This window comes from Anas acuta, chromosome 1 (genome assembly GCF_963932015.1).
Source record: "Anas acuta chromosome 1, bAnaAcu1.1, whole genome shotgun sequence".
In the NCBI taxonomy this organism is placed as follows: domain Eukaryota; kingdom Metazoa; phylum Chordata; class Aves; order Anseriformes; family Anatidae; genus Anas; species Anas acuta.
In genome coordinates this window covers 111476101-111495929 of record NC_088979.1, presented here as the reverse complement: position 1 = coordinate 111495929, position 19829 = coordinate 111476101, and the positions used below count along the sequence as shown (strand labels likewise).

General features: G+C 36.6%; 2 protein-coding genes across 8 annotated transcripts in view; one reads left to right on the top strand and one right to left on the bottom strand.

Moving 5' to 3' along the window:
• Positions 1–19829, top strand: part of ARL13B (ARF like GTPase 13B) — an 87432-nt gene that overhangs the window by 53531 nt on the left and 14072 nt on the right. For all 6 annotated transcript variants that reach the window (XM_068692955.1, XM_068692945.1, XM_068692970.1 and 3 more), the window contains one exon: positions 19316–19421. In XM_068692955.1, coding sequence (XP_068549056.1) covers positions 19316–19421 — 106 coding nt within the window. The remainder of the gene's footprint in view (positions 1–19315; positions 19422–19829) is intronic.
• On the bottom strand, positions 1693–15570 carry STX19 (syntaxin 19). 2 transcript variants are annotated; one of them, XM_068692983.1, is made up of 4 exons: positions 15016–15570; positions 8905–9165; positions 4304–4651; positions 1693–3207 (listed from the first exon to the last, which is right to left on the bottom strand). In XM_068692983.1, the coding sequence occupies exon 4, from the start codon at positions 3116–3118 to the stop codon at positions 2243–2245; it is 876 nt and encodes a 291-aa protein (XP_068549084.1). In that variant the 5' UTR covers positions 3119–3207; positions 4304–4651; positions 8905–9165; positions 15016–15570; the 3' UTR covers positions 1693–2242. The 2 variants fall into 2 exon arrangements, with proteins under 2 accessions (XP_068549084.1, XP_068549083.1); XM_068692982.1 differs by lacking the exon at positions 8905–9165.

The window sequence follows — 19829 nt, the reverse complement described above, 5'->3', positions numbered from 1 at the left end:
TTATACAATTCTTGTACAGAAGATTTGCATTCAGTTAAGGTGTTAAAAGGAAACTGCATATTAAATTTGTGAAACAGTGGGAATTTAACCCAATCCCACTGTGAAGTGTGATTTTAATTGTGATTTTTAAAAAATATATGTATTTCCATGCACTTATGTGGGTAGGGAGGCGTGCATGCCCACATCATGCATGGAAATGGCATCACTATGAATGAAAACTTGAAAAGATGGAACTTAAAAAAAAATAAAAGTATAAAGGAAATAAAACGTAAATAGATGGAAGGATGATACAAGTGCTGTTGATAGGCTGGTGCAATTGAAGCCTGGAGGGTGTGTAGCCAACAGTCTGACCTGAATGAAGCTGATACAAAAAGAAATCGGAGTTTGCCTCTTATCTAATCCTTGCTAGCATCTCTGGACTGGATTCCACCGCAAGTCCTCCAGGCGTGAAGTGTTAGCAGCTGACACACTCAGTGTAGCTATCTGTAGATGTAGAGTATCTGGCATCTATAAGGATTAAACTAGGCTGCAATATAAAGCTTTAGAAGGAGAATTAATTAAAATGATGGTATGTCTAAATCTTTCAAGGATGCTTAAGTCAATACACACTGAATTGCCTTCTTGTATGTGTCCTGTATCCATTTTAGGTACTAAGGTAAAGTATTCCTATTTCCCTTTACTTATAATACTAATTTAGCCATCAATCCTGCACTCTTAAATGAGGATCCTAGGTTTCTATAAACAGCAGAATTTCACAGGACCATTTAGTGTTTTGGAAACTCCCAGCTGGTGCTTCTGGCCACTCCTGTAGCAGTGCAAATAAAGGTCTGGCCTTGCTGCAGAAAAGACAGTGAAGATGACTGTTGATTACACTACAGGGAGTCCAAACTAGTCAGGGGCTGGAGCATGTGACATAAGGAGAGGCAAGAATGCTGCATTTGTTTCAGACCTCAGAAGAAAACAAGGAGGGGAAATCTTACTGCTGCCTACCAGTGCTTATTAGGGAAGTGTGGAGAAAACAGAACGTGGCTCTTCTCAGAGGGGTGCTGATAGGCTGAGAAGTGGTGGATGAGAGGTTCCACCAGGGAAATGCTTGTCTGGATAAGACCAGGAGGCTGAGCAAGGCGTTGGTCTGGATGTCACCCAGAAATTCCTTCTGAAGTAATTCTCTGGTTCCAGGTTCTAAAATTTTTTTTGTAAGGATTAATTTTTTTGATTTGTTACCAATGGAAGTGAGACTACAGAGGCAACTGCATATTTGGAAAGGCCAGGCAGCAGTAAGAACACGTCTTATCATGGAGTAATAGAAGTATCTTTTTCCCCCCACCATCACCTGGTAGGTGCCTGCCTAGGTAGTTGAATAATGTAAGTATCTCCGTGTCAGTTCGTTAATAATTGCTTTCTCAGCAGGCTGCTGACAAATGCCCTGTAGGTTTGATGTGGTCTTCTGCTGCTAATGACCTTTGATGTGCTCAGAAAATATAAACTCAAAACCTATTTGTAAGAAATACAAAAAGATGCTATTAAATAAATAACCAGAAACGTTTTGTGTGCCCCAAAACAGTGCATGCTGTCCTACTACAATTTGAGCATTATTTCATGATAACAGGATGGCCTGTGAGTAACCTCCTGTAAAAGCAGCGCTCAAATAATTCTGACAACCAAACACAAAGTCAGAAAGCAGTTCAGGTATCAGGTTCTACATTGTTGTTGAGGATGTCTGCTTTGTGTAGGTTTTATTTGTAGAACTCTAAATTCTTGGGAAAAAACAAACAACAACAACAACAAAAAACAAGTAAATATGAGGACTAAAAACAAAAAACAGCAAGGCAATTAAAAAAATACTGAATATTATTTTATAAAAGGTGATTCAACCAGTCTTATGAATCTTATCTGAGATTAACAATCCTTTTGATGTTTCCCAAAAGCATGGGAGACGTTGCCATGTTGTTTCTGCTCCTTATGAGCAGAAGAACAAGAAAGTGTCACTCGTCTTCTTTGATCCTTCCTTCTAGTTCACACGTTTCTGTGAACATCATAAAATTCAGGGACAAATGAAGATCTCCTTGCATTCTTCTAACTCAGTTTGGAAAAAACAGATGCAGTTTTTCCTGAGAGGTGTGTGGAAGGAGAAATAGGAAGAAAAATGAATCAATAGAAGGATTCTGCGGCTGCCTAATAAGGAACTTCTACTAAATAGGAACAGTTGCTGCTTCAAACAGCTTCTTTTCAAACAGCATTGTCATTTGCAGCATGGACAGCACCAGCAGCATATTGCTTTGCAAGGGTTTCTTTTCTGATATTTGACTGCAAGTCCAAATTTTTCTCTAGATATTTGAGTGTATTCTTGAGTGTTGTTCATACTGATTTCTATGTTGTTGATCATCTCCCCTTGCTCCTCCACCAGAAGCGATATCTGGATAAAAAGTTCCTTCAAGTCTTTGATCTGGTTCTCCAGACTGACTAGTTCTTTGTGTCTCTGTTCAATCTCTGAAAGTTGCGCTTTTGTTATTTTGACTTCAGTGAGTAGGTTTTCATTGAAAATATCCCATTTTCCTTGTTGAAGCATGTCGTTGACTTCTTCCTCAGATACCTCCTTACCAGCTACTTCAAGCTGACGAACGATAAACCTTCTGCATTTCTCTTGCTTGACTGTTATAGCTTCGTTGTAGGAGAGCATAGCATTTAGGTAACACCGGGATAGGAAAGCATGCTGGGAGGATAGAATTCTTACTATGGCAGATGATAACCCATGTTCACTTTCAGCTTTTTTCACTGTTTTTGACAGTTCATCCAAACCCTTTCTTACATGTTCTGCTTGAATTTTGATTTCTCTTGCTATGTTAGATTCCTTTTTAAGAACACTGAATCTTCTCATTGAAGACACTAGGCTCTTTTGTTGTTGACTAAATTTATGAACTTCATCCACCAAATTATTGATTTCATTCTGAAGCTTCTGGATTTCATGGAAGTGCCTTTCAGTTATGGGTTCCCGTTCGTAAATAATGGCCTGCTGTTCAAACTCTTCCTGCTCATCTTGTACAGCTGGGTGGTTGTTTTCTCCAACTATCTGCAGTTCCTTAACTCTCAGTTTAAGCTCTTGGAGGCGGTCTCTCATGGTTTTTGTACTCAGTTTTTCTTAGCGTGTTCTTTTCCTCTCTTGCAAGACAGGGAGTTAACTCCAATATCCAGTATTTTCTTAGTTTGCTGTAATCAAAGTGTAACAAAAATCCATGTTAGCAATTGTCCATATGCAACAAAAATAGCTTTGGAGATGAGAGTAAATTCCCTCTGTACAGAGGTAAAATATAAGCAGCAGCAAATCAAAAGAGATAAGGCATTATGATTGAATGTACATGATAGGTATTGTCAGGGCATTCTGCCCTTTAACCTAGTTTCGTAGGGCTTATTCTCATAACCAAGCATTTTTTTATTTATTTATCTTCAGGTGGGTATGGCTAAGTTTTCCCTCAGCTTCTTCGTTATCTAGTGCTTTATCCACACAGTGATTTTAAGCCTGATCCTATTTTTGTGATAAATGTATAGTGTAAGGTCCAGAACCTAGAATATCCAGGAATTTGGTATATGGAGAGGACTTCTATTTGGGGGAGGAAAAGAGGAGTAACTCAAATTCTTATATTACCGTAATTAATCATTTGAAAGAAAAATAATGATTTGAAATGTAAGTGAATTATTTATTCTTTATTCTTAGTTGGAAATGTACACTTCAGACATGGAAGCTGAGACAGTCTAAGGAGTCAGTTTTGGCTTGAGTAAACTACTTCAGGCTTTTAGTTTGGCCATGCTGAATTTTTTCCTCCTTTTTCCTTGGATTCACTTGCCTGTTGAATTAAACTGATGGTAACTGAAGTAGTAAATTCTACAGCAAAACAGAACAACAAAACTCGGACAATGAAAATACATATTTTTTTAATATATTGCTTGTGGACAATACTATTTGAAAACAATAAATCGTTTTCACAGAAGTGGACCCAGTATCATTTATGTTGGGACTTGAAGATTTTCTAAGCTACTTCTGAATTTTTCTATTCTTACTTTGTCATTTGCGATTTTTAATAAAATTTATATAAATGTACTCTGTACACCATATTAAGATACAATTCAGTAACGTTTCTTGTTTAACAGAAAGTGGACTTCGTGTTTTCTACCTTAGCTGTTGTGTGAGCTTCACTGGAGATAGTTAAACTCCAGTTCTGTTAACAGAGATCTTAATGTGATATTGAAGTTTTTTTTCTGGCAGGTGATTTTTATAGAAAATCTTAAAACAAACAAAAAAACATACCTTTCAAATGACTGTGGGTATAACGCTCAGCCTGGCCTGTGCAGTCATTCTAAATTTACCTATTTGCTTTCAAATAAAGAAAAAAGTCCTGTAAATATTTCAGGAGCTTGCTTGAAGACATCTTCCATGTTAAAAACTATCAATCCAAAAAAAAAAAAAAAAAGAAAAGAAAAAAAAAAAAGATAAATTGTCAGCTTGATGCAGCTGTTTTATAATTATAACTAAATGTCCACAATAAAAATAAAATCACACTGTTGAATGCCTGTCTGTGTTATTGAAGACAGCAATATCCATGGAGGATTATCTGTAACATGTTATACACCTGGATGGAACGTTGACCAAGGAGCCCTGAAAAATAGAAGTGATAAAAATGAATATTTTGGAATGCAAATATTTCTTCTTAAAGTTTGGAGAAAGAAAGAACACTTGAAGGCTTTTATGTTACAAGGAGCAGGAGCTTGGGAAGGGCTGTTGGTGGGTGTTTCAGTGAGAATGCATGGTTCTGGGATTTAAAGTTATTTGCACCATGTCCTAGACTGTGGACCAAAAGACTTTTTGGTAACTTTGACACACATAGTGAATTTTGTAGGCATTTTTTCCTATAATTGTCGTAAAAGTAAGTCTTTTTGAAGAGTATTAAGGTTTATTTGTTTGAATTTGTATGTGGCACCTTTACTCAATTTTTAAATGTTTTATTTCTTTGTGAGCTTTTATTTGGGTAAATGAGGTACCTGGAGTGTTGCAGGTGATAAGGCCTGGATAGGAGATTTGAAGAAGACTAAAACAGTTTTTTCACCAAACAGCTTAGGCAAAGCACCACTTTTTCATTGAAATATTCTTCCAAGTTTTAACTTGGCTTTTCAAAATTCGCATACTGAAGGAAGGGCATTTGGTAGTACGACATTTTATGTTGTACACTTTCATTACTTGGAGCATAACCTTTAAACCCTAACAGGCAGCTTCCAGAAGTCTTCAAATATGAATCATATTAATGAACTTGAGTTTAAGGAGCGAATACTAAACACACATACCCTGTACCCTTTTGTGCAGCAACTGCAAAGCTTATCTTTTATTAAAATACTTTTTGTCATGGTTGTTTTAGGGCTGCTACTATTGATTGCTTTATTCATCCTCTGCTCTGTATACAAAGGGGCTGCTTTATTCTGTACAAATCAAAAGTGTTGGTCATTACTGCTTTGAAGTAGACTGAAGTTGTTTTTTTTCTTTTTAGTTTAAAGGTTTGTATAAATATAATAAACAGTTTGTAGCTAGCAGTTAGTTTGTGACTAGCTTGCATGCAATACTGTTGAAGTCACAGATCTCTGTTCAGCACTAAACCTCAGCCAAAGGGGCTAACTGGTAATTTTCCATTACAAAATGACTGTGAAAGCTTTGAAATCAGATACTGGCTCTACTGGGCCTGAGATAGAAAATACAAAGCTGTAAGCTGTATATGCAAAAATAAAATGAGCAGTTTGGCCATTCAGGGTTGTGTGCTTAAGCTGTAACTGCATTTTTAAAAGGTAAACCAATTCAGAAATTCTTCAGGGGTTGACATGTTTGCGTTAATCCCAAATTGTTCAGTGTATCTCAGTTACTCAGAGCAAGAATTGCTTCCTTTAGATACCTCTGCCTGACCTGACAGCTCACCACGGTACCAAGGGTGGATCGCCTCTGTTAAGCATTTCTGCTGGTTTCCTTAGGAAGACTCTGCACCTTTGCATGTATGGTTGTGTTTAGTATTATGTAATTCTGCACAAAGTCTTTTGTTTTAACTGAGAGAGTTTCCATTGCGTAGGCTTTATAAAATCCAACTATTATAAAGTTCGACTATTTTTAATTGTAGGAAAGAGTATTTTTTTCAAACTTCCCATGAATGTTTTCCTTGGGCTAAGATCAAGAATGGAAAAATCCTGGTAACAAGTTAAGTGTTCAGGTCCGTGAGATTTCTACTTAGAGTCTTCCAGACAAGTCAAACATCAAACATGTTTCTTCCATAGGGTTATTCAGCCTTTAGTGCTAAGCAATGCAGTAATATTTTCTGGCTGTTTTTAGAGGTTTCAAGGTAGTCTTCTGCAATAGTAGTGTTTTAAAACCGAAATCCCAATTCTAAGGATTCTTTTTAATAAGCAAATGCAGATTTCTGCCTTATCCAAAAGGATGCATCTTGTAATAGATGCAAAGAATCAATCCAGTAACCTGTCAACATGCAAACAATTTTGTTACATTTGAATAGCTTCAAATGCCACTGCTGGGGTTTCTCTGATCCCTTATGCATATTTAAGGTCCCTAAATAGGTTTTTGCATAATCTAAGTCGTGGAGCTGAACACTGTGAACATGTTTTCCACGGATTTAAATTTTGTTGTCTGCAGGAGGATTAGGTGAAAAACAAAACTTTAAATGCTTCAGAGACTGATCATGAGAAAGAATGTTGATATTGTACCGTAATATGGATTTCCCTTACTGTTTCTTTTGTTGTTGTTGATGTCTCCCTCTCCTTTCCCCCCATGCTTAAGTATCTGAATCTAGCATTTGTTGATTTACTGCAAGAGAATTCCAAAAGCCTGTTAGCTATTACGAGTTATGTAACTGTACTGAGACTTATGATCAGGCGAGCTTGCAAGTAATTTTTTGGAAAATACTACTTTGGGGTGGAGAAAAATGCAAGTTGTATTTATTTTATTACAGTAATTCCTCTGAATTGCTTAACTTGCCATGGTTTATCTCCCTACAGCAGAAGAGAGGCAATTTCTTCAAGGTAACATTCTTTTGAGATGTTTCAGAACTGCTTGGCACCACCAAGACTGCTGCAGAGAAAGTTCAGTGTGGAGCATGCGAAATGAACCAGGAGTGCTAAACAAGGCTTAACAGAAGTGTCCTGACAGTCTGTTTTAGTACAGCCTAACACATCTGTTGACCCATGTTAATTTAACATGGCTCGGCAATCCTGTGCTTGAAAGCAAGTTCTAACGGCACCATTTAATGTTTATGTGAGCTGGCAAGACTTCTTGTATCTAAGGAAATTAAAGTAATGACTGAAAAGCTCTGAAACATACATGCAGTCATGCAGTTAGTCCAACAGAACACAGTTCAAGTTTTCCAAAGGACAGTTATTTTTTCATGTGCTCAGTCTGCTGTGACTTGAAAGTGAGTCAACCACAGGACCATAAGAACTGAGCTTTCATGTTCAGTTTGTATATCTATTAACGACTGACATGTACTTTTTGATGTTTTGAGCTCATTGCTTTTGAAATATTTGAATTCTTTTTTTTTTTTTTTTTTTTTTAAAAAAAAAGGCAATAGCATTTTGTGACTATTAGAGGACTTGCATGCCTATGCAAGGTATGAATCATCACTAGTTCCCTGCAGATGGAACAGTTTCTTCTCAAAATCAAACTTGTAAAGAAGTGAGCAGAAAACACTTCAGGTAGATTTTTTTTTTTTCTTGTTTAAACATCAGGCTCACTAAGAAGTGGAATGAAAGCAATTGAACCATAGTTTCATATCTTACATCCTATCTGGCTTGCCTTCAAAACCTGCCTCTGAATTTGCTTGCCAGTAAGTGTGGTTGATTATACTGGCAGCTGAAACACATGCTGGTTTCAAATAAATAAGGATGTCTTCATGATGAAGATAACCTTGGAAATTGTCCACTTGACTTTTTGAATGTTCCCTAACAAACTTTGTTCATATAGTGAGCCCTTGTTGTTGTCCTTTGTGTTTGTGTATATGGATAGGGGCACATCTTGTTCTCGGTTGAGATGAAAGATATATATTGTTGAAGCTTTGGTCAATACAGAGAGAATATGCCTACTCCTTTAGAGTTGACTAAAGGAAATAAGTGGATGGAAAGCATCTGAATGACTTGGTGTCCCCTACGTTTAAATTAAATAAAAATACTTCATCAGTGATTAAAATATCACAGCTTAGCACATCCTCAATGGCCTTATCAGGCATTTTCTTCACTGATGGTTGGAAAAGCGGTTAGAACAGCTTAGAGCAGTAAAGGTGAAACAAATCAGAAGGTGGGAGAGTATTAGCTTGCTAAATGGCAGCTTCAGGTTATTGGCTAAGTTCAGAAATGGCTCTGAACACTCTTATATATACACACCTGCATCAGAGAGCATCAGCAAGGTCTGTCCATGTTTCTGGCCATTCCTCAGACATAGCTGCTGCTACATCTTCTTTTTGAGTTACCTATGCTGAAACATTGTTTGGAACCAGGATCTCAAGCTCCAGGCTAGTCTTTAAAAAAGATACTGTGTAGATATGGAGTCCCTCTAATGTGGCTGTGGTAATTCAGGCAGTCACGTGGCACTGTGCATTTTTGGGGTACAGTTAAAAGCTGTGTAGTATTGAAAACATAGCCGAAGATCAGACTGGGCTACAGGGTGGATAAAGGGAGAAGGATGTAGGGAGTAGGATGGGAGTAAGGAAGGGAACAAGATAGTCTATAGGAGAGAGAGAATCAGGCCTTGTTTTGCCTAGCACTAAGCTGTGTTTGGAGTTTAAGGATTGACCTGCTTTCATAAGCATACTCTATTTGGGGGGAAGAGGAGGAGTGCACATGCTGCATTTCATTTTGGTCATGCTGGCATACCTTATCTCCTAGAAGGGCTTTTCCCAACACCCAATGATTTTTATCATGCAGATCCACTGGTGATTAAGTTTGTATTTGTTTTGGTAGGCATCTTCATAGCTGACCGGTTTAGGAACACAGTTTTCATATCCTTGTCAAATGTTCTAATGGTATTGCAAGAATCTTTGACTTTTTATAACTTTAATTTGTTACTCATCAGGGAATCTCTCCAAACTGATGACATGTGGTTGGGCAAGTCTTGATAAAGACAATTACTTATGCCTAGGAGAAAAACAGATCACGATGAATAGACCACCATTGTTAATCTGTCATGATGATAAAGTTTGTCCTATTCTTTTCAATTCTTTTCAAAATTTTTATTTCCATCAAATTCACTATCTCCTGTGTTTAATATATATACATATATATTTAAAGGTTCTTGTGCTTAATTGCAAAGCAGCCAATTAGAATATTCTTTAATCTGTCTACTTTGTCTATAGACCTATTTATCAGGGAGTATATATACAAAAATGATACTGGGTCTGCATTAAGTTAAAATGCATCTGTGAAGTAGTTAAGCTGACTTTATGGAACTCTTGTTACTGGTTTTCATTAGATTCAATGGCTTCTTTTGGAGGTCTGGTGTGTTGTTTTTCATGCTTTTTGTTTGTTTTTGTCTTTTTCCTGATTTACCAAAAATTTCTGTTTAGGTTCCATAGTTCTATTTGCTGTTTCTAGATTATTGAGCACCTTCATTAAAATGTCTGATACAAAAGAGGACTCTGTATTTGATATTTGATTTAATTTGTATGCTGCCAATGTTAATTCTAGTATGCTGAGGTCCACTAGAAGAGGAAGACTTGCAGACAAGCAAAGGATAGAATTCTCTTTAAAGCTTTGAGGTGTGTAATCTTGTTCTACATTACACTCTATTCATTACCTCTGCTGAAACAGCATTTTTTTTTTTTGACTGCAGCAAAAATAAGGGTCAGCTTGTTTTTCTGCCCTGCCCCTTAGTTATGAAGGTCACAGGGTAGAAAATGCTTTGAGGCAATGTGTTCCAAAGGAATTTCAGGTTAAAAGCAAATATTTTTTAAATCAATTTCTAGGCTGCAACTGTCTTACAGCTCTGTTATATGGTGTTTAACTATATAACTGGTTTTTGACAGCAGTGTCTTTGAGTAACTGTGGCTTTGAATTGAAATTTCAGTTTGCTAAAAAAGCTATGCTCTTATATATTCTCCCAAGAAAAGAAGGAACGTGTTTGGTGTTCTGGAATCTTGCGTTACTACACCAAGTTATATTTTAAGGAACTAAGAAATCTTGCTATAGGTTGTGCTTATTTTTTCCTTTGTTTATAAAAGAAAGAAAAAAAGGAAGAAAAAAGTTTCCATTAACTTGTCTTGTAAACAAACGTGCTTAAGCCAAGGATTATCAGGAAGCAAGGTGGTTGGATGAAATTATCCTCTTAAATAATCTCTGTCTTAAGATGATAATTCCTTGGAAAAACATACTTAAGAATAGTTCTAAATTCACGTTTCTGTTTGGGGGAAGTGTGGGAGTTGTTCAACAGGATAATATCAAGGGCAGAGAGCTTGCCTTGCCTGTAAACCTGAAAAAAGATGCCATTTATATTTGGAAGGTAGCTAAGTAGTATCACAGTACACTGCATGATAGTGCAAAATAATATTTTCAGTGCAGGGGACTTAATAGATATCTCATTCTTAAGACATACTAACGTGTAAAGATCATTTGCATTTTTCAGTCATTGTCTCTGGAAAATAGGCTATAGCGTGTTGCTTCTGGTATAGCTGACAATGTGACACTGAGGAAATGCAGTCTTGCTTCTTGTCCCATTGAGAGAAAGTATCACCCACCATAGCTGCCACAAAGCTACCAGGTAAACCCAAAATGACCAATATGGAGAATAGAAAATGGCACATCTGAAGCGAAGGAGTGCGGGAGTTTTCTAAGTAGTGTGACATAAGTCATGGGAAGGAGAGAAACATCAAAACTGAGAATGAATGTGTGGTTCAAATAGACTAAAGCAGGCTTGAGTGTTAAAGGAGTTCACGAGACAGGTAAAAATGAGTCCAGAGTTGCTGGAAAAGTGTCACCAAACCATGCTGCTGGATTAAGCGCTCCAAGGGAGATGGGGTTGGGGGTATGGAACAGACCTTAGTTATTTAAATTAATTTAGATGTTCTTGAGCAGTTGGCCAGAAATCAGTAACACGCTCATGTTTGTGGAAATGTAGTTGTCTTATGCTGATGTTTATGGTTTTTGTATGATATGGGAAAGAGTCCTGGGAGAGAAAAGGATAAATGAGTAATAGAAGTTATAGATGTTACCATTAGTAGGGCAGGGAAATATAGTAGATTGTGAATCATCTATATTAAAAGCTTTTATACTTTGAAAATCTCTACAACTGCCAGCCCATTCCAATTAGAAAAACACGGTGATGTTGTTTTTTAATGAACTATTTGATTCAAAGATGCACAGTGAGTATGAGGCAAAACTAGGATTGCGTCTTGGAGTTTCATGACATGTTATGAATGTGTGGAAGGCTTCAGGGAAGGGATATACCACTCTTTCCATGTATGCAGGCAGTGATTCTCACATTCTCTACAGAAACTTTAGATAATGGAAGGTGGTACGGTCATGCTTTTGTACTGACGTAAGTTGCAGTTGCAGTATGCATCAGTAAGTTCTCACTGACAAAACAATGATCTCACTCTGCAAATCAGTTAGTCTGTATTCTCTCTAATTGGTAAGGGATTGGAGTATCCCTTAATTTAGACTAAAAATGAGTTTATTTGATATTCTTATTATATTTCACCTATAAACTAAAGATTTACTGTCAGTGGTGCTCTTTAAGAGACTTCAAAAAAAAAAAAAAAAAGAGCAGTAAAGAGAAGTAAATACATCTTTGGAGATACCTGCTTTTTTTTTCTTTTCAGTCAAGAATAATCCTAGAAATCAACACCATTGTTGGTTTAGATGGTACAAATATGATGGCCACCTACGAGTCACAGCAATCCAGATAGAAAATCATCATCTCCTCTGCCAAAAATGATATAATGAAGGTCCAGATATTGGTATATTTTAAGGCAGGATTTTAAAGTAAATTAGCAACAAGAGAAAGGATGAAGACCAGGTGAAATTCTTTCCATTTAATAGGAGGTATTGTTTGATCTTCTAGTTAGCAGCTTTCTCTAAAACTAGAGTTGCTATACATCTGTTCTAAGATTTTTTCATCCTGGTAGTTGCAGGCACAAAATTTGTACTGTGCAAAATCCCACCTAGTTTTCATTTCCATTTCATTTGTTAGACCATATAGCTAAGTACTGCAGCCCTGGAACTCATCTTCTCATCTTTAATAAATGTAAGGATTTCTAGGCAGTTTTAATTAATTATATATATTACAGGTAACTTGATGAAACAACTTCACTTTTTGCCTTGGTATTGATATTTCAATATCAAATACAGTGTAAGAAAATAATTCGTATTTGCAGGTTTTCTAAATCTTACATGAAAACAGGTGGCAGTTTAACTTACTGTCATTGTGTTCAGAGTTATATACCTGGAACTTGAACATAGTATCGTGGTTGTGAGCTCAGATCTCACTGGGCAAACCTATTTGATTAATAGGTAGGATTAAACTGATAGCAGAGTATGTCAGAGAAATGCGCTTTTAGTAAATAGGAATGTGATTCAGACGTAAGGTGGGAATGTAGCCACTTACCTGAAGTGAAACAAGTGATAATTGTCATTCTTTTGACCACTTCAAAAGGTGGTATGAGAGTAAAGTTTCTCTAGAGTTGCCTAGAGATACTGTAAACAGGATGAGTTTAGAATCCTACATTTAGATAAATGTAAATAGTTAAAAGTGACCTGGAGGAGGAACTGGTTAGGGAAAGGTTGAATCAGAGAAATTTATCTGTTTGCAAATACATATATAGAAACTCTTAAATGATGTTTATAGGCAGATAATCCTGGAGCTCCTCGTTCACTAGATTTTTTTTTTTTACAGTTTACCCTAATATTCAAAGTATTGTTTTACATAAGAATTGAAGGCGTGAAAAGCAGACTAGGGAAATGAAATATTCAGTATGTTTGAGAAAAAGCCTAATATCAATCAGTAAAAAGTTACTGATGAGTTTGTAACTGTTGTCAACAATCCAGAAGGTGCCTGAAATTAGGGCAGCTACTTGGAGTGCCAAAGAATATAGCTTAAGACCTGTTAAGAGCCACTATTTCTGTAGTTAAAAGTTGTTAAAGGCAATTGCAGGAAAAAGAAGGAAACTCAGAGTGCCTTACAGTTTCCATGGGAGGCCTGAAACTGATTTCTAGTTCTCCTGTGTGCTTGGTTGTTAAAAGTAGCAAGAACTTTGTTTTCTGTGACTTCCTCAAAAAGCCGGTAAACTGCCAATAACTAGAGAGGAAAGAACAGACAAAATCTGACAAACTCGCATACTTCTGCCTGTTTGTGGATCAGTTCAAGTTGCATGGATGTGTATGTAAGCAAAGCAATGGTTAAACTTTTTTCTGCTGTAACTTCTCTAGTGTGTGTTGTCCTAGTGACTTGCTGTCTGCAGGATTGTCCAAGAAAAATAAATAGAAGAGAAATTAAATTCTGAAGGAAATAGAACAGTATTTCTAAAAGGTGGACTACAGAAGGAAAAAGATAGCATTGTTCTTTCCTTGTGTCTATTGCTGTGAAGTTCAAAGGTTCTTCCTCTTGCCTTTGTGTTCCAAGGAATCCCGGTTCAGTCAGTCTCAAACCTATGGCTCCTTGAAGCATCCTTAAAGCCTAGTATTTTTGAGCTCACATAGTCATTCACATAATGATACATTTTCTTTAAGTTACATTTACTCAAGACTGACAGTTCTGACACTAATATTTTGACCTTAGGGATACTTTGCTCCTGCCTCCTCATTGATGTTTATGGCCAGCGTGCATGTTTGACTGAAAATTTTGAATTTGTGATAAATGACTGTGATTAAACCCCAAAGCAGCATCTGAGACACTTAAAGATTGCTTCCTACAGCATGCCTCTACAGTATTTAGTTTTATGTTGCTGCTGTGTGGGAGTCCCACGTAAAATGCACAAGTTGGTAAGCAAGTGTTTAAAAAACAAGCAAAACCTCCAAGCTAACAAAACAAGAAAGCAAATGCATATGTGCACACGTGCACTCATGCAAAACGCTATCACCCTGAATAAAGAAACCTCTGCCCTTTCTCTAACACTTGGATTTTTGATGAAAGCTGAGATACAAATGTCTGCTTTTCATATTGGAGCTTTTTCAACAAATCTCTTGGATTGTGAAGCAAGTTTTAATGCTAATTTGTTTACTACTTGCTCAGTAACATTTTAGAAATAAGTCAAGGAGTACACGTAGTTCGCACTCAGGCGTTGTTTTTCACTGGCATGTCTTCAGGCTTCTGAGGGAAATACTGTTATTGAACTGTAGATGTCAGTTGTGCCAATGCACACATACACTCCCTTTCCACACTGTTTCCCATGACTCCAAAAATAAAGTTCAAAGCTCTCTAGTTGCTTACAAAAAAAAACAAACAAAAAACTACTTGATATAAAAGCGGTTGGTGCCTTCCTTCCATTATGAAAGAAATGGAGAAAAGTTTGTTGTTACACTGTGAGGGTTCCAAATATACTTTGTGAGATTGGAATAAGCGAAGCATGATTATATATATGAAAGCTTTTCACTCAGTCACCTTAATGTGATAAGCTAACAGACGTGCTCTCCAGAGCTTTCAAGTGTGTTTTTGATATATACTTCCTATATAGTTCTTAAACACAAAAGATTGCTCTATATGAAGTTCTACTGACTTGGAAAATTAAAATCAAGCTCTATCTATCCTTTAAGATAATTCTGACGTATGCACTAAAGGAGGAGGTTTTATGCATAAAACTTGCCTCAAAACCTAGCATTCCTGTGCATGAGCAGTAGTGCTCTGAGGCTGTATTCACCTCAAGAAATACTGAATTATTTTCAGGTTAGACATCCACTATTTGTGTTTGACACTTAGACGCATTTCTTTTCTAAACTACACAGACTTTTTCTGATATTTACAGCTTCATAAGCATTAAGTAAAAGGAAATTATTTACCTTTTAATCCTGTGCGGTGGAAGTCTTTCAGTGTTATCCTTTACAAACGAACTCCCCACGGTAAGCTCCAGTATAATCTGAAAAGCATCACTTTGAATGTTTGCCTTAGTATCGTGTCTTGAGTGGCATTCCAGTAAGTATTTTCTGCATGCCTTCTGCTCCTAGTTCTTAAATAATTGTCCAAGGGCTCATCTTTGAGTGTGGCGGTGCGAGAGAGAAGCTGACTTCTGCAACTCCAGTAGACAGGCAAATTGATTACTTTCTACTTGGGGAATCTGGTTCTGCCTGTTTGCAACCCAGCCTAGCTGCGAGGCGGATCGCGCTCCTGGAGTTGGCCAATAGTATGAAGTGTCCAGGACCAGCTCCCTAGATAGAGACCTGGCGAGCTGCAAGCATAGTGCTGCCTACCTCTGAAGCACAAGTGTTTTAAGTACACTAATTGCTTTCTTCTACACTGAAGCATGAAGGAAAAAGAAAGCAAGGTTGTGGGTCTGTTCATACACTTACTTAAAAGGGGGAAAAAATCCAGCATTATAGTACTCCCTATAGCAGTAAGTATCTTAATAATATTTTAATTCCTTTCATAAGTTTGCCATAAAGGCTGAAGCGGAACAGAGAGTACAACAGGAAATGTATGACCTGTGCTAAAACAGTTCTTGGGGAGCATAAGGTGGAGACTGCTATTTGGATTTTTTGCTTACCCAGATAGAGCACTTCAGCTTTAGCTGTCGAAAACAGCCCGTACTGCAACATAAGTTCTATGGAGAAAATCGAAGATAATTGACCCCAAACCAAATTGTATGCTATTCAAGTTATTCAAGGTTAAAAATCAGCAGGTACTGCAATTTATAGGGCATTAGTGTCACACTTGAACTGAACTATGCAGCTTACCAACATTTCATTCTGCTTCAGCTGTGGTTTGTAGAATGTGCAGTCCAGTAACACCGTAAACTGCAGTTATTTAATCTTGAGATGAGAAAGGAATAGGCAGTGGCAACAAAGTCTGCAATCAGAAATATTTTCTTCAATCAGGTCAAGATAGGAATTGACAGCACTACTGAGGAATGCTTTTTGAGACCAGGGAAAGTCCAATAAGATTTTCAAACTGTCACAAAGATAGGTTAAATGAAAAAATAAAGTGGAGATAATTGGATAATTATGTCCAGTCCTTTAATTGCTTTTCATGTCTTTCTTTAATTCCATTTCAGTTTTTCCCTGCTTTAGCCATGTTCGGTAGCCACACACCGGGATGATGTTAGTTGTTTTCACTGTTTGTTGAGAAGCAACAGTGCCAGAGTATCATATTTAACATGTCATTGGTTCTGTATATGAATTGCAGAACCATTAGGAAATCTCTGCACTAAATCATACAGGGTACAGAGTACAGTAGAATTAGTCTTTTCGTTGAGAAGTGAGAATGGATTATTTAAATAAGGTGGGGGTGAAGAGGGCCTTGTGCTTTTTCTAGCTCTGCATGGAAGTCAGCAAAGTTTTGATCATTGGTGGGATGTAGGAGATGTTATCCCGAAGATGATGATAAATATGTGAACCTTTTGTACTGCAAATCATTCTTAAGACTGATGAAAATCAAGAGAAAATTGTTGTGTCTGGACATCTAAAAAAAACTGTCTTTCCATGGTCTCATTTGTACACAATCCTTAAAAGGAAAGACTATGAAATTAGTGGTGACAAGCAATGTTTTTTAGAGCTGCAGATGTAACACAGATTTTTCTTTTTATATTTCTTGGAGGTTAAAAACTCTCTCAAGAGTAAAATGATTAAGAACTGAGATTCTCATACTGCTATTCTGGAAAATGGGAAGGAATAAGTTCTGAGTTGCTGACAAGTTCTGCTTAACGATGGAGTGAATTCCTACCACTTGTTCCCTCCCTGCAAGGAGTATGATGAATCAGAAGTACTAGCCTTGGTTGAACAGCCCCTAAAAGCCATTTCAGTTGGTGACAATGACTTGAGATTTCAGAAGAAAAACCATGACGTCTGGTTCTAAAACAATCTTCCATTGCGTTGATGGAAACCAAATGATTTATGATTTTATCTTGAAAGTTGAATCAGAGTTCTTTTGCAATGGAAGAGTTGCTTAATTTCTGAATGTGAGCCTACTGGAATTGCTTTACTAGAGAGAAGTCAGTGCAATCTTAAGGTTTCCTAATGCTATGCAATGCTTCTCTTCACAACTTTTGCACTTAATTTGGATTAGGACTATTGTAGAAAGTATTACAACTACTGTAGAAAGTAAAATCAGATTGTGTTTTGTGCTTATATTCCAAAATGGTTCGATGAACATTGATATGACACATCAGTATTAGTTTTCATGGTGGCAAGTAATAACTTTGAACAGGAATAGTATATTGTTGATGAAATATTATTTAATACCTTTTGGCAGTCCCTGGATATTTACCATACCAGCTTTTAATTAAAAGCAGTTAATGAGAACGAACAACTATATATCCTGTTGTTACCAACTGTTTTTATGAAAGGTGGGATCAACACTTACACTTGACTCCTCTTGTGAAGTTTTGTGTATTTCTTATAAAACTCTTAGCTCCTCATGAACGTAAAATATTTCTTATGTGTATGTCTCTTTTGTTGCCTTTGTATAAAAATATTCTTTGGATTTCTACCTAATCTTGATGATTTGTTATTAACATCTGCTTACACGTGAACTCACAGAATCGTTCACCACCATGAGTGCAAGTTCTTTAAAATTTGTTCTAAGGGAATACGTTTGCTTGGTGAACATGTTCCTATATACATAGGTAAAGTACTTGTTAACACTTTGTTAACACTATTGTTAACACTTTTCTATACATTGTTTCATGTAGACTTGTCTTTTGCTTCTAACAATTTTATCCTTTTCTGTTTAATTTGAAATCTACAGGTATAGAATAAATTTATTAGGATGAATGCATGTTTCTGGAGAATGACTGAGATTTTAGCCTCTTTATTTTTTCCTAAAGAAATAAGGTATACACAATCATAATGTCTATAGTCCTTCCTACCTTCCTGGATGTTGACCAACTTAAGTCTATTTTAATCAAGGAATTGAGTTTTCAGGGATTGTCAAGTCCTCTGTGTTTCATGAAAATTATTACTTGGGCAGCTGAGAGGAATTCACATCAGGGACAAGATTTCGCCTTTCTGTGAGAGACAGTTCTATAGAGGTTTTGGCAGTTGTACTTTTCCTTACGTGTAGTTTGTGATGCAACTTTTAGGGCTTTAGATCAGAAGCTTTTCCAGTTTGATATCATACATAGGAGTTGCCAGTGAAACATTCAAAAATTAGTCTTGAGGAAGCAAGTCAAATTTTTATGGTTGTACTGTGGTATCACCACAAGTTTACTGAGGTGAAGAATTTAAATATTGGGATGTTTATTACACTGGACAACAATCTTTTTAATAGTTATGGATAACAGCGTTGAAAGGAACACACATGTAATATCCTCTGTTTTCAGATCTATGTACATATTTGAGTGTGAAATGACGAACAACATTTGCTTGGGTGGTGAGACAGATTGGTTTTGTACCATCTACAAAGCACATGTTATTGGCAATAGTGTTGGATACAGTTATGGAGTATGTAGAAAAGAAATGTTATCTAGAACAGTAATCTCCCCAGAATTAAGGAGGAGTTTATATTCTGGAGTCTTTGTTGCTACCGTATTTCTAGGAAATAAGACAATAATGGCACTTTACCATACAGAACACTTATTTTACAAGCTATGTGTTTCATATACCTTCCTTTTCTTCTCTCCATGCAATAATAAAGAATGTCTTTTAGAGCCAGTCATGCAAGTTCTGAGTTATACTTACAAAGGACAGATTCAAAATGCTACATACCAAACTGGCAGCAGAGAAAGATTCTAGAGAGTACACAGACCTGAAATGGTCATGGAGCAGTGTTATATAGGGAAATGCACATGGTTTGGGAAGCTATGATGTTTTGAACTTAGATCCATATACTCCAACAGGTTGTACCGGGTAGCTTTGGGTGTTGAGCAGTACAACCTTTTATCTCTGTCTTCTTAGCTGTAAAATAAAATTGCTTTGCCTACAGGGGCATAGTAATTACTTGATATTAGTATCTCTGACGAAAATGGTAAATGGACTAACATATTGTTTATTAAGTTGAAAGAAAAGCTAGGAAGTAAAGCTGGAACAAGACGTTTTCTCTTATTTTCTTCATTTTCCTACTTTTGTCAAAAATATAGTTTTGGAGATCTGATCTCTTTATGTGTCAGGGTGCTAAGTGTTTCTTCTATTTTGATTTTTTTTTCTTTAGGCTGGCAAATAAGCAGGACAGAGAAGGAGCTCTGTCAGAAGCAGATGTAATCGAGTCCTTATCTCTGGAAAAGCTTGTCAATGAACACAAGTGTCTATGTCAAATTGTAAGTATTTTTTTAAGATGTTTCATTTCCTTATACATATGTAATGCTTGCCAAGAGGTAGAGGATTATGCCATATAGCATAAAACAAATCTGGAGCCCTGCAATTCCAGCAAAGATACAGCACATGTGTATGTTTTGCAAGTAGATCTACTGTTCACCTTGACTGTTTCTGGATCTGTTAAAGAAATATATAATGGCTCTCAGTGTATACTTCCTGGTCCACTCTGAAACCACATACAAATAATCATGTACTAATGTGGATTAAACTTTTTTAGTTAATACAGCAAGTTTAGTATAAACATTTTAAAAAAAAAAAAAAAAAAAAAAAGGAAATTTGCCAATGTCAACATTCAGGAAGAACCACTGTTCAGATACAATGTTTGTCTCATTTTTGTTGATAGCTCGAAC